General features: G+C 41.8%; 1 protein-coding gene across 5 annotated transcripts in view; it reads left to right on the plus strand.

Annotated features, from left to right (window-relative positions):
• Positions 1 to 14,239, plus strand: part of zgc:158464 (uncharacterized protein LOC791139 homolog) — a 102,628-nt gene that overhangs the window by 13,817 nt on the left and 74,572 nt on the right. For all 5 annotated transcript variants that reach the window (XM_035999308.1, XM_035999310.1, XM_035999309.1 and 2 more), the window contains exon 2: positions 5,846 to 5,978. In XM_035999308.1, the coding sequence (XP_035855201.1) occupies positions 5,846 to 5,978 (133 nt within the window). The remainder of the gene's footprint in view (positions 1 to 5,845; positions 5,979 to 14,239) is intronic.

A 14,239-nucleotide genomic window follows, 5' to 3' on the forward strand; every position in this document is an offset into this window, starting at 1 on the left:
GTCCTCACAATGGTGACATGCTTTCTTTTTCGTTACACTGAAGAACAAAAGAGCAATGGCAGCAACAAAAAGCCTTTTGAAATGCTTTAATGCAATTGAGCTGCTAAGCACTGAGTTGTATTAGGTTATCAGTGGCTGAAATCCCTCGTGGCGTGAGACATAAATCACACACGTCAGTCCTCTCTCTTTCTTTTCTTTCCCTCCTCCCTCACTCTACAGCCTGCTGACTTTCCTGGCAGTCTCAGGGGGGCTTCAACCTTGACTAGCCTGTGACGCATTCAATCCTTCCTGGACCAGTCAGACCAGTCATGACATTAATATCATATTCCTACTGAACTCAATCAGCGAGAGTGAGATCAGTCTTTAAAAAAGGTGTTTATCTGGTTATAGCCTGGTAAAATCATCAGTCTGCTGTTACATATATTGCATTTGCTTCTGGTTGTAACAGTTTTAAAATGCCAACTCCAGTCATGTAGCTTGCTCAAGTCAAAATGCAGACAAAGAGAATTTTAGCAGCCTTTTTTCAAATTATTATAAACAAATGTCCAGCCATCCTCCCTCAAATTTCAACTAATGGAGTTTCTGATTTATTTATTTTTTTTACCTTCTTTTGCTCCTGATTATCTGAGGATCCAGGCCAAACCTATTCTCTCTCCATGAAGAGTGCAGGAGGAGAATTGTAGCCCATATTTTCTCACTTTCTCCCAACTGGATTGTAATCCTACAAGCCCCAGCATCGTCAAGATCTAGCATTGAGCCAAAGTGGCAGGTGTCTTTTATAGTCTGCCTTCTTTGTTAATGTTCCCCCTCTGTTCCGACTGATTTGAAGTCAGCTTCATCGCCTGAGAGCTGCAGTGCATTTCAAGAAGTCTGTTGCTCTCTTTGTTGCGAGCTGCCAGACCTCTGGCAGGTGTAAGACATGGCCAACCTGGGATCTAAGCTGTGGAATGAAAATAATTGAGTGAGTTCTCTCTCTATGCTGCAGACAAGTAAAGGACCGAGCTACCAGGGGGACATGGCCTAAGCCTGTGTGGTGGCTTTGTGAGATTCATATAGGCTTACAGCGCGACTTAGCAAAGACCTGATATATTGAGGCACTGCAGTCTTGTGCTGAGGGGGAATTTTGCTTTCATGACAAGGGTGGCTTGGCTGCAGTAGTGACACACCCTGGCATGCCACAAGGCAGATGGTGTGTCCCCAGGCGACGCTGCCGCTCTCTAGCATCCCCTCTCCTTACAACCCCCACGCTCCTCCCGCTGTCGAGTAGTCATTAGTGCAGTGGGACAGGAAGGACACATTGGAACAATTTGGAAATATTACCACCTCCTCCCCTCAAACATGAACTAGGCTGCAGGGGCTGGGTGATGGCGCCTTACAGAGGCAGTCTGTTGATCGAAATAGTCGATGCTTCAAATCTCCAGATGCCCAGCAAGGATCTGTGTAGGCTAAAATTAATAACATTGCGGCCTGCTAATGGGCTACAATAGAACACTGTAGTTGTACACAGTACTGGATTGTAAAGGTATGTATGTGACACACAGGGTGGAGCTGATAATGACCGTGCGGCTGAGAAATTCCCCCTTAATAAAAAAGATACCTCTCAAACAAACAAACAGTCATCACCATTTCTACCATAATAATGACATATTTTGTAACACATTTGCTCAATAATTATAAATGAAAGTGAGATAGCAAGACCAACTTCTTTCTGTTTCATTTTTATTCAACGGTAGTCAGGCTGCTAACTGGTTTGTCATCAGCTTAAACTTAGCATTTTATGAGAAAAGAAAACTTGTCCGTCCCTGCTGACTGAAACAAGAACATGAGCCAGGTGCTGAAAAGAGCTTTTACTGCTCAACTCGGAGCTAAATATACACATGCCTGAAAAATGTAAATCCTTTTTTGTAGTCTTAGCTTTTGGATGACAAGCAACCTTATTTAAGTATATGTGGACACCGGGGCCATAATTAAGATGTTCACATTGTTAGCAGCTGTAGATGTATTCCTTAAATCAGACCAACAGAATTTGAAGTGAGAAATATTGATTGTAGATACTAGGGGTGACTCTGAATAGTCGAATATTTGATGCTTCGATGGAAGGAGCCTGATTCGACTGCCAATCTTACAGTAGAGTCTTCGCAGAGGCGTTATGAAACGAGGATCATGCCATCTTGGCTATATGGGGACCCGTGCTCAATGTCAGATTTTTACATAGACCTGCCTGTTTTCTCCCAATAAGTTAATATGCAGCCTATTATGATATAAATATCAACATATGATGCTGTAAATAAAAATGTGAAAATAAAGAAGCTTTTAAAAGTGCGTGAATACATCCAACCACCCCATTACAAATTTAAGTTTCACTTTCCATGATCCGTGACCGATGGAGGAGCATCTTGGCGGCAGGGATTTAATAAAGGGTAACTTCATTTTTTTTTTTTTCAACCTGGACCTTATTATTATTATCCTATGTTTTTGGGTGTAAGTGACTAATGGGAACAACAATCTTTGAAATTTGTTCAGTATTAAGCGAAAATGCTGTGACCGGCAGCCGCGAACCGGGCTGCAATGTAATCCTATAGGGCAAATGTGCATCGTCAATTTCGTCCACTAAAAGTGCTGTTTTTGCCACTGTCAGGCTCAGATTGTTATTATACTGTAAGTGTCTGAGAACATTATGGAAAGGATCTCTACGGAAATAGACCTTTTTTTAAAACAGTAAAATCTTTTTAAAGAAGGAACAGCTCCGCTATTGCTTAACCCACCAGACTCCATTGAAATAAACAGTCATTTTCAGGTATTGTTTTTATGTTTAAAAAAAGTATTACTTTCTTACTCTTTAACAGAAAGGTCGCTCACGTAGGAATCCTTTCCATGACGATCTTGCTTAATACTGGACTAATGTGAAAGATTGATGTTCCCATTAGTCACTTATAGACATATATAAATAGGGTTGGAAACCAGGTTGGAAAAAAAAAAAAAATACCGAAAAGAAAATCTTAAGTGTGGGTGAAAGAAAATTAAATTCCCCATTTGTTGAATATTGTTGAATTTTGAGGTTTAACGATCAAAAAGATTATTCCAAATATTGGCTCAGCCTCTGCAGAGGTCTTTTTAAGACAGCAAAACAACCAAGAGCCACTTGTGGCTGATTGCCAATTCCTGTTTTCCTTCCAGAGTTCTAGCATGCCTATTATATTTTGATTTAGCCTGATTTTGATTGTTTGGCACAGCAAAAAGGCACATACCTACTTTATCTTTACCATATCTGCCTTCTAGTGCCATGCTAATATTGACATTACCAATCCAAAATTTCCAAGCCATAAATGTTAACCACAATAGTGACCAAAAGCAAAGCTGTTGCATATCAGGACCAAACTAAAAATGTATTGTTGCGTCTGGAATCCAAGCTTTGGTTTGTATCCATGATTGAATTTAATCCCAAATTAATATCAGAATTTTTCATCACATACCCTGCCCTTTTTTTCCTACATTATGTCAACAGAAAAGAAAAAAGATGATGTCATGTGTTTGGAGTGGGTCCACACATAACTCAATAAGTGATTGCCGTTATTTCCTGAAACATGCCCAAACATCCTTTGGCTCATGAAGGTACATGAAGTGGTTGTTGGAAGTTTAAGGTGTGAGCGCTGCTAAAACCTCATAGTGGGCAAATATCTAAACTACCTCTGTCATCTGAAGCTGCTGGAGAGAGTTTAAGATGCAGCATTTGGAGTGTTTTATCACGTTTGTGGGCTATGGTCTCAAACCTCGAGCCACTCTGTTACAGTATGTGGACCGCAGTCAAAATGGGCACTGGCCTTCATCCCTCCTATTTAGGTGATTCATGTGTTTTCTTTAGTGAGGGTAACTTATTCTTAGGTTTGGGCTGTGTTTGCAGTGACTGTATCTGAGGTTGGTTTGGCACATGCTGATTACTGATGGCTGAGTACAACAACAAGGTGTGAGATGGTAATGACACTGTGGCTGTAATACAATATATGCAGAGTTTTGGGATCTCTGGGGCTGCAAATATGCTGCTTATTTGAATGGCTGAATCTTAATTAAACTTGGGTGAATTATGTATATTTCTGTGCCACAAAAACAAACTAGGACAGTGTTTGTATTGGATTTTTCCCTCTGCTTGAATTCACAGAAGCAAAACATTCGAGTAACCCATAATTATGCCGTGGCAGAAAAAAGTCCTAGTTATTTTCCCCAAAACAAATGGAAAGGGAATATTGAAGAAGTTGGATTTAACACACAGTAGCTGCTATGAAACACATCCGTGGTACTTACTTTCCTTGCTATTATTGCCTAATCCATGTATAGTGGAGATGATCTGTACAGGAATATACCTGCCAGCATTTCTCTGTCACTAAGCGGCTTACAAATTATCCCTAGTGAACGTTTAAGCATTTAACACTTGAAATTTCCCAAGAAGTAAAAAAAAAAAGAAAAAAAGAAGTGCGTTAAATGACAATTGACCTCGATCAGTACTGTAAAAATGTTGGTGCTTTCCCAGCCGAACATAAATCCCAGATTTTCGATACACTTGTACATTTTGCTTGCTTTCCTGAGGCTTGGCAGGTGTGTGTGTGTGTGTGTGTGTGTGTGTGTGTGTGTGTCGCTCTGTGGCCTTCTCACGGGTGGCCTGCATATGGGGTGTGCTTCTGGGAAGTGTGCTCCCTCTGTGGCAAAGATGGAAAGTGGTTGGTCTCAGGAAAGCTGGCTAGGTGGAGGCACAGCACGGCGTGCACGAGGCTCGGTCCACCTCCAGCCTGCCCCGCCCAGCCCCGTCCACCAGATGAGTGATGAGCTTGTTTATTATGAAACTAAATCCCTTCCTCTCACACATGACTCATAGGGTGTAGTGCCAGTCATGTACGTGTTTACATGCTTGCTTAGGTGTATGCATACGCATTTTCTTATTTGTTTGAAATCTTTAACTAAAATATTTCCAAGTTGCTTGCCCGTGGGATATTGTTGGGTCTTTGTAAATTATAGAGTGTGGTCTTGATACTACAAATAAAATAGAATTAAACATTTTTTTAATTACAGAACATTCTCCTTGTCCCAACTGATTGGCAGGACTAGACTCTCAGGAGCCTCAGCAAAGAAAAAGTCAGTTTTCTAACAGCAGGCCCAAACCCCTGCAGTCACACCCCCTCATTAGATCCAATGTCCAAGAGGATGGATGGCTTACTTGCTATTTCCTTTTCAAAGGGTAGATCTTTACTTTTGAAGCGGTGTCCTGGTAGATGAAGCAAACATTTCAAGGAAACAGATATCCCCCAAAGGCACTATAGATGCGGGCTGTTGCTCTGCTCCCTGAAGGTTTGAGCTGTATTTCTGGGTCTTGGGACGTCCACCTAATTGCCATCTACTGCACAAAATGCTCAGCAAAAGAGAAAGACTGCAATTAGCCGTGGCTCACTGCCAGTTCGGCATAAATCAGCCAAATTGTTTCTCTTAAGAAAGTTGAGCAGTTGTGGTCTTCTTTCCTCTACTTTTGAAATGTAGGCCTGTCACTGGACTATCATGTAATTAGGCAGACCAGCGGTAGCAAAGAGCGTGCTGTAAGGCTAAAAGCTGACGCATTGTGGTGGTGTGCTGAGGCATACAGAGGTGAGGTGTTATTTATGTATGTGTTTCTCCCTTTATCTCTCGGCCTGCCTCAGTGGATATCACTTGGTCCTGTCCTGGGCCGCACCAGTATCTGTAATGCAACTCTCCTGACACCTACCCATGTTGTATTGTTCAACAGAGCAGCAAAATGAATTCCCCTCTTGCTTTTTTCCCCTCCCTCTATCTCACTTTTCCTTGTTTTTCATTTCTTCTGCAGCTCATTATCCTTGAAGACTATGCCGACCCTTTCGATGCTGAGCAGGCTGGTGGCACTCAGACCAGTACGGAAAAAGTGACGACCGAGAATGATGGCTACATGGAGCCATATGAGGCCCAGAAGATGATGGCAGGTAGATGGCAGGTTTTCAGTTTTCTAATATCTCTATTTTGTGTCACCCAGCAACCTCTGTATACCTTCACACCTTCAGTAATTGCAGGTTAAGTGACAAGTAATTGATTTGGTGTCTTTGCTATGATTTCATAGTGCATGTCCCAGTGGACTATTCATTAGTATGCTGTTTGATATGGCCATATGTTTCTAAGCTAGGAATTGATGAAGAGGCTCAGATGGCCTAATGTCGACATGACATGACAGGTGCAGCAGAGCAAAAATGACCTGTGTGACATGAAAGACTGCTTTGAAAACATTTTCAATAGCAGTGATTTTGCCCCCACAAATTATACAAGCCCATAAGTGATTTAAAAACACACCTTAGATGTCCAATAAAGAGAGAGGTGATTTTTAAATGTTTTCTTTCCGCTCAAATGTGTGCATGTTGAGACAGCCACTTGCTGGGATTTCCAGGAAGGGACAACAATAGCTGTGTGCTAACATAAGAATTCAGCCGAACCACATTCTCCACACGACTTTCTCACTGCGCACATTCATTCTGTGGCTAAGTGAGAAAAGAACAAAGAATGTGCAGAAAGAGGAGAAATGATGAAAAATGTGGAGAGAGCAAAACATGTGGCAGCTGTTTTCCTCTCCTCATAGACCTTCTTACCAGAGAAAGGAATTTTGTAAAAATGTTTGTATGACTGTCAGACCTCAGATGGATGTTTCTGGAACTTGGATGACTACCAGATATCAGTATGTATACCTTGATATACTGACCCAGTCATATCATCAGCGATTCACGGATACCTCTAAACCTCCCGCACATATTGCACTCTTATAAACACACACACACACACACACACACACACACACACACACACACACACACACACACACACACACACTCACACTCACACTCACACTCACATTCGCTTCCATTGCTCCCACAAAGGCAGGACATGGATGTCTCTGTCCCTCCTCAGCAATTTTCCTTTAATGGGCCTCTAGACAATCTCTTGTTTTCATCTGTCTTACTGGTTTGACCTCTGGCTCAGTCATTGCCTCAACTGAGTACAAAAACTCAAGATTTATCGCCTCCCTCAGGTGGAAATCTGAGCAAGGCTTTTGTGGCATCACTTGAATCTTGAACTGACTCCAGGTTTTTCTGTGCTTTTTGAATTCATCCCGACACAGTTCTGCATTTGGCTGTATCAACAAACTAAACTATGCTGGCAGCTATTGTCTGTTGGATCTGATGAAGTCCTCAGTTTAGTTTTTGTTGTTGTTTCTGGTTGCTCCTGTCCTTGAAACTTGAAGTAGTGTTGTTTTCAGCCTCCTTGCAATCATCCATCATATCCATTGATTTTTGTTTTGTCTGCTGTTTTGACTGAGTTGGCAGGGAGTTGTTAAATAGAGCTGATAGTGGATTTCTTTGGCTCTACTGTCATCCTTTAATATTCAAAATGATCCATGGATTTAATACATGGATTGGTGGTTTCACAAGCACTAAATAATGGAGGTAGGAATGGCATTATTAGAAGAGGGTACATTTAACAATATTTGATACATTCATCTGCGAACAGGACAGTGATGTGAAATGTCTACAGAATAGTTCCATCCAATGTCTAAAACAAGTAGCTCAGACATGCCACATTGATGAATATGGGTTAAAATGTTATATTAATGATGCTTATAGCATCCATTAGGGGTGCACGATTCAGAAAATGTCACGATTCGATTCAATATTGATTTTTAGGCTCAAGATTCGATTCATAATCGATTTTCGATAAAAAATAAATAAATAAATAAATTCACGGGCGCCCGGATAGCTCAGTTGGTTGAGCGGGCGCCCATATATAGAGGTTTACTCCTCGACGCAGCGGGCCAGGGTTCGACTCCGACCTGCGGCCCGTTGCTGCATGTCTCCCCTTTCATGTCTTCTGCTGTCCTATCCAAATAAAGGCTGAAAATGCCCAAAAACATAATCTTAAAAAAACCCGATTCACAGTATGTAAATGTAGTTACTTTTCCCATGTGATTGCAGTAGACATACAATAAAAAAATATGAATCGATTTTTGGAATTTTATGAATCGATTTTGAATCGGTAGAGCTTGAATCGCGATACGAATGTGAATCGATTTTTTTGCACACCCCTAGCATCCATAATACATAATAATGATTGTGGAAAATCTAAAAGTATAATCATGGTTAACTGCACCAAAAACCCAAATTTTAGGTTTCACTGGTTCATTATTGGTAGCATATGTAGTGTTGCTGATTTTCTTTCAACATCCATGTATCCAGGCCAGAAACACAGAGCATGAATGCTCTTTTCAGGCAACACCTTCCTCCAAATGTACACACATTCACACTTGGATGCTGCCCAGTTCAGGCCCACTGGTGCAGATGGGGGTTAAGTGTCTGGCCCAAGGGCACCTCAATGATGTAATGAGGGTCAGGCGCTGCTCTTTCATGTTTTCTCACTGTGCAAGGTCTGATGTGTGCCCCAATACACCAGCATACTGACCGTGGATATAGAGTAATTGCTGCATTTCTAATTCTGAAAGTATATTGGTCAGGCAGGACTGCACACTGCACAGCAATTTAGTTGGCTAAAAAGAAGAGAGACTCTTTTCCCTTTCACTCCACAAGCAAGGTTTTTGTACTTGATGACAACCTGCATTGTTAGCAATACTCAAGTTTTCTTCAGCTCTCAGACTGTTGGCTGTAGATAACCCAAAGAGTTATGCCCCATCGTGACATACAACCAAGGTAAATTTGAGTTAGTTAGCCGTAGCTCTAACAGCCTCCCTCTTCTTTTCTTCTCGGCACTTGCTTTTACAGATGGGTGCAGATGGACACAAAACCCCAAACATGCTTAAACAACAGAAACTCTTCCATTTATGGTTGTCAGAGCAAGTTTTTAATTTACTACCAGCCAGAGTCATATTATCTATAAAACGGTTAGTCTACCTCCTCATACTGTAAAATGGGCTTTAGCTGTCTCAACTTGTAAAATTCAAGGGTGTGTAACAAATAGGTTCTCATAAAAAGTGTTTTCAATTAATTCTTAGAAGTAGACTGAAAATAAATCAGACTGCCTGACATCTTTAGTTTGTCTTCACAGACAACCTTTAAGTTTCAAGTTCAATACAAGATTTACTTTGAGCTGCTGTCAGCTTTAATCTCACTTGACAGGAAGGCATACACACACTCACTCACTCACACGCACTGCTGTGGTAATTAAGTTGTTTATAATTTCCAGATCAATCTCAGTAATTTAATACTACTACTACTACTACTAATACTACTACATCTATTCATAATTTCCGACATAAGAGGCCTGGATATCAATCTTGCATATCGACTTGGGAAATTCCTATTTGTAGCTCCATATTCCATGTTTTCTGACACATGCAGAAGCATTTGCATGTCGTAACCTCTTGGAACTAGACATCTCAGATTAGTATATTTAGTGTTGAGTCATCACTTGTGGTTTTGCATTGCACTTAGCAAGGATTAGGGGATGATCTGACTGTAGGTACTCTGCAAAGCAATAGTATGACTAAGATGTTCCATAAATGATTCATGGATTGAGAAGTCTCCATAAAGCTCTCAGTTACATGAGGTACTACCTTATGGCAATTATCCAGAGAACGTTTTGGGGATTTTGCTTCCAAAGTTTAATTTAGAAAGTTGTAGTGATGGAGTGTATATGGTTTAGAGCCTCTATTGTTTTGCATAGTATTGCTGATGTAGGTTACTAGAAATCTTTTGAATGCAAAAAACTTTCTTCCAAATCTAAAGGTTAACTACCTCAATTTGTACAATTTGTACAGCAGTTGGCGCAGGTGCTTTCTGTACAAGTACCAGGTCATTGTGTACTCATATGATGATTATAAAGAGCTGTTGACATTCCTCCACTCTCCCTTGCATTTATAAGCCATTGCAGGCTCATGAGTTAAACAAGGTGATTGATTATTATGCTTTACCATGTAGCAATGAAGCAATGTTATCTACAAGCTACAGCAAGGCAATTCATTTTCTTATTATAGAGAACAAAAAGCGTGTTGCACAAAAACATCCACTGGCCATAAACGGCTAATCAGATGTCTGTGTGTCCTATTTTTGCTGTTTATGTGTTTCCACTCACTGAAGTGTGACGTATGCAAGAAGCTCCTTACAGTATTTCAAGGCTACTTATCCTCTATAACTCCCCAAGAGAAATGAATTTCAAGGCACACGGCGTTGTTCAACTACACCTTCCTCATGTTCCAAACGCTTCCTCTATTATTTTTTTTACTCCCATAACTTCAATTTGAAAGCCTACTGACCAAATGAGATTACTGCATAGATGCAACAAGTCTGAGACCCCACCCAGTCTGAGACCCCACCCACATTGGTTAAATCAAAGTGACCAATTAACCACATTGCTTTTTTATTAAATCACAAAAGGTCACACGTTTTCAAGGTGTAAAGTCAAATTCAGTTGAAACCGGATGTGCTGTTTTGAAGATACAATTATAATTCCTTGATAACAACATTCACACCTTAAACACACAAACACATACACTCAACCACATAGTGGAAGGTGTGGCATGTAAGGCCTGAGGCCACAGCCGTTTACATAAAAAAGTGTGCACTCCTGCTGTGTGTGTGTGTGTGTGTGTGTGTGTGTGTGTGTGTGTGTGTGTGGGGGCATGCAGGCCATTGTGTATGTGTACGTGACTTTGTGTGCGTGTGTGCTGAACTCGCTGGTGCTCGTGCCTGTGTGTGTGTGTGTGCCCCATGTCTCTCTCTCTTTCCCAGGAGCTATCCTTAGTGAGGTTGAGCCGACTGATTTATGGGCCTGCTGGAGGGGCATGTCATGACTTCCTTAACCTGAAAAGCCAGCACCACCCCCGCGCAAATTGCTCCACGCGGGCTGCCGGCCGGGGCTCCGCCTGCAGTTATGTGAAGACATGCACAGCCACTCTGTCTTCTGTCGTTTCCTGAGTATGTTTCCAGAGTGCCTCAAATGTTTGACATGTTTACATGTGTCAGCATGTGGTACATGTGCTATCTTTGTATCTGTGTGTGTGTGTGTGTGTGTGTGTGTGTGAGGGTGCCCAACATGACATCATGACTTCGCGTAAACATACACGCCACAATCCTAAAGCCAAGTGGCGTGTTATCTGTACGCATTTTGAACTATCCGCATGTCTGTGCACGCTGTATACAGCGGACGGCAGTCTGCAACTTCACTGCGCAAACATACACGGCACTTTCTAAAGCCACGTGGTGTATTATCTCGAGGCTTCATGTTATCGCGAGGCTATGGTTGGGTTTAGGAAAAGAAAAACGGGGTTGGGTTTAGGAAAACAACAAACGTGGAAAGGATACATCACACGCGGGACACAAAAGAAACGTCACACGCAGGACACGATCCCCGCTCTCCTGGGAGAAAGTCCTGTGTTTTACCCATCCTCCGCCCCGACCAACCTCCCTATGCAGATTTTCGCCCTTTCGTACTACTCGCTACGGTGTCAATTCACACAGGCAAGGTAACGTAAGTCAATGGAGGCCAAATGGCGTTGATAAACACGGTAAAAAGCGAGCACGCGTCTTGATAACATGGCAATAATGGCTTACTAATACATACATATTAATTGTTTTAAGCATGCTAATGCAGCTATACGCATATATTGTTTGTCACGCTTCTGTGTTACTGATTGCAATGTCAAATTCCTGTGTGTCTGCTGATGCATTTGGCAAATAAAGTGATTCTGATTCTGATACGAATTGGCGTGTCATTAATACGCCACTTCATGAGATCAGTCTGGAGAGCCTGAGAGAGAGGACCTTTTTTCTCCCTCCATTGTCAGCTAGTCTTCTGGCATGTTGAGTAATAGTATTGAAGGTGTATATCTTGTATGTGGGTGTATGTATTTCGAATATGTGCAAGGTTGCAGCAGATTTCACACTCGCACATAATCTTCTTTCTGTATCTTGTCTTGTTGTCTTTCACACATAAATACATACAGATATGTTCACAGCAACCTCTACACACACACACACACACACACACACACACACACACACACACACCTACACACCTACACCTCCTCAGCTGTCAACATGGCCATTCCCTGCATACCTCAACACAAGCAACAGCACCTAATCACAAGAGGAGCTGTCGGAAGAAAATATCAGCTTTAGCAGTGTTACTTTATCTGCTCCACTTGACTTTGTTCACTCATACATTGTTGTAGCTGTTGAGACTTGTTACACTGACAAGGGGCTGGGCTAGTTCTGCAGGGCAGTCTGTGTCAAGGCATTTCTCATTGAACACACTTTCATCGTCATACTCCCCATTCAGCCAGGCAGGCAAACGGCCATGTGAGAGTTTTCCCACAGTGCAGAGGAGGCTAGTTGTTCAAACAGCTTGCATGATTGACCTCTCCCGTACAAACACACTGCTGTCCAGTCCACTTGCCAGTCCTCAAGCCATAACCACACCACCACACCTAAAGTGTGTGCTGAGGTGTGTGAATGTGCATGGGGGTATCAGACAGAAATAACCCCTCCGGTGTGAAATATTTTATGCCAGTGGTCAATTTATTATACACATTGTCAAAGCTGTAACCTCAATTTGTCCACATCCAATCTTTCAGGTCATGCTCAGTCATTTAGCGGAAGGAGAGTTGTGCAACAGGGCCAGAATGCCTGGAGGGAAAAACCTTGATGTTTCCATAATGTTTGACTCACAGTAGATGGTTGTTGGCTTTTTTTCTCTCTCTCTCTCTCTCTCTCTCTCTCTCTCTCTCTCTCTCTCTCTCTCTCTCTCTCTTTTTCTGAGAAATGTGCTGGGAAATGTCTCCGGGCACTGGCACCTCCTGCACCACACTCCCAAAGATGTGGAGAATAGCATCCAGTGCCAAGGAGATGAGTCATTAGCAATGGAGTTGATTATTTCAATTACTCATGATAGTGTGGTGCTAAGCCCCCTGTTGGCTCCGAAGTTTAAATGCCAGGAACGTTTTGGCAATGGCCTGAGTGGGTGAGAGAACACGTTCAGAGGTGGGGACGCTGAAAGAGCGATGATGAAGGGAAAGGGAATCTAGTCACATAAGACAAAAAGAGAGTGGAAAAGAGAACCATGAGAGACTGGCCGAGACAAAAACAGAAATGCAAAGAGAGTGACTGGAGAGAGACCTGGAGGCAGAGATAGTGGGAACAAATTCATGTTACAGCACCATTGGGTTAGTTTATGGGGACACTTTAAGAGAAAAGAATGGAGGCATGGTGTGCTGAATGGTTTCCATCTCCTCCTCACTCACTCACAAGAGTGAAAACTCACCCCAGGCAACTGCAGGTACATGCGGCGGCACATTTCTTGGCCTGTAACCCTGCTTTTATTGCCCAGAGCTGTGACTTGAGGCATATCCGGAGCATGCACCGACACTGGCACTTCTCAAAGGTAATTCTGGAAGTCTGCACCATTACTATGGGGAATTTGGTTTAGTGTGTTGTCAGTATAGCATACAATAATCCTGCACGTATCCTCTAATCTCTGGTTTGGTTTTCTTTTCCATCTGCCATGGTGCATTTGAAGGATTGCTTAAAAATTACCTCAGCAACACATTTATGCATTACTCTAGCTGATTATAGGCAGCTATAAATAAACATGGACTGCAAGGCCAGTAGCTGCAAACTGGACGGGGAAGTGAATAATTAACACCCTCCTCCTTCTCCGCGCCTCACAACAACTACTGTTTAAAGGTATTTGGGCCATGCAATCAACTGACACTGCTCTTTTTTACCACCTCAAATGATTCAACACTAATCTTTACTAAGAATTTCACCACCTTTTTGTTGTTATTAACTATCTACAGACAAGATTAGGGACTTTTGTAAATATAAAATAAGACATACAGGGGCACTGATAATTCAGGAAAAAACTCATTATAAAATTGATATTGTAGTTAAAACATGTCCATAAGCTTTCACTTTTCACATTGATGAATGAATTATGATGAATGTAAGAAAATCAATAGAATGCAATAAAACAATAGAACACAAAGTATTTATTATGCTATTGCACAAGATGTGGGAGAAGTTTCCATGTGAGCCACTGTGTTTAGCAGGAAGTGTGTTTTAGTCATTAGGGCACTGACTCACAGAGCATTCGAATGGCTGAGTTCACAGCATCCTCCAAACTAACAAACTTGACCAGGCATCCAAAACTTGAAATTGCATCTACAATAAATAAAACCATAAATCATAACATGTCA

This window comes from Sander lucioperca, chromosome 3 (assembly GCF_008315115.2).
Source record: "Sander lucioperca isolate FBNREF2018 chromosome 3, SLUC_FBN_1.2, whole genome shotgun sequence".
Taxonomy (NCBI): domain Eukaryota; kingdom Metazoa; phylum Chordata; class Actinopteri; order Perciformes; family Percidae; genus Sander; species Sander lucioperca.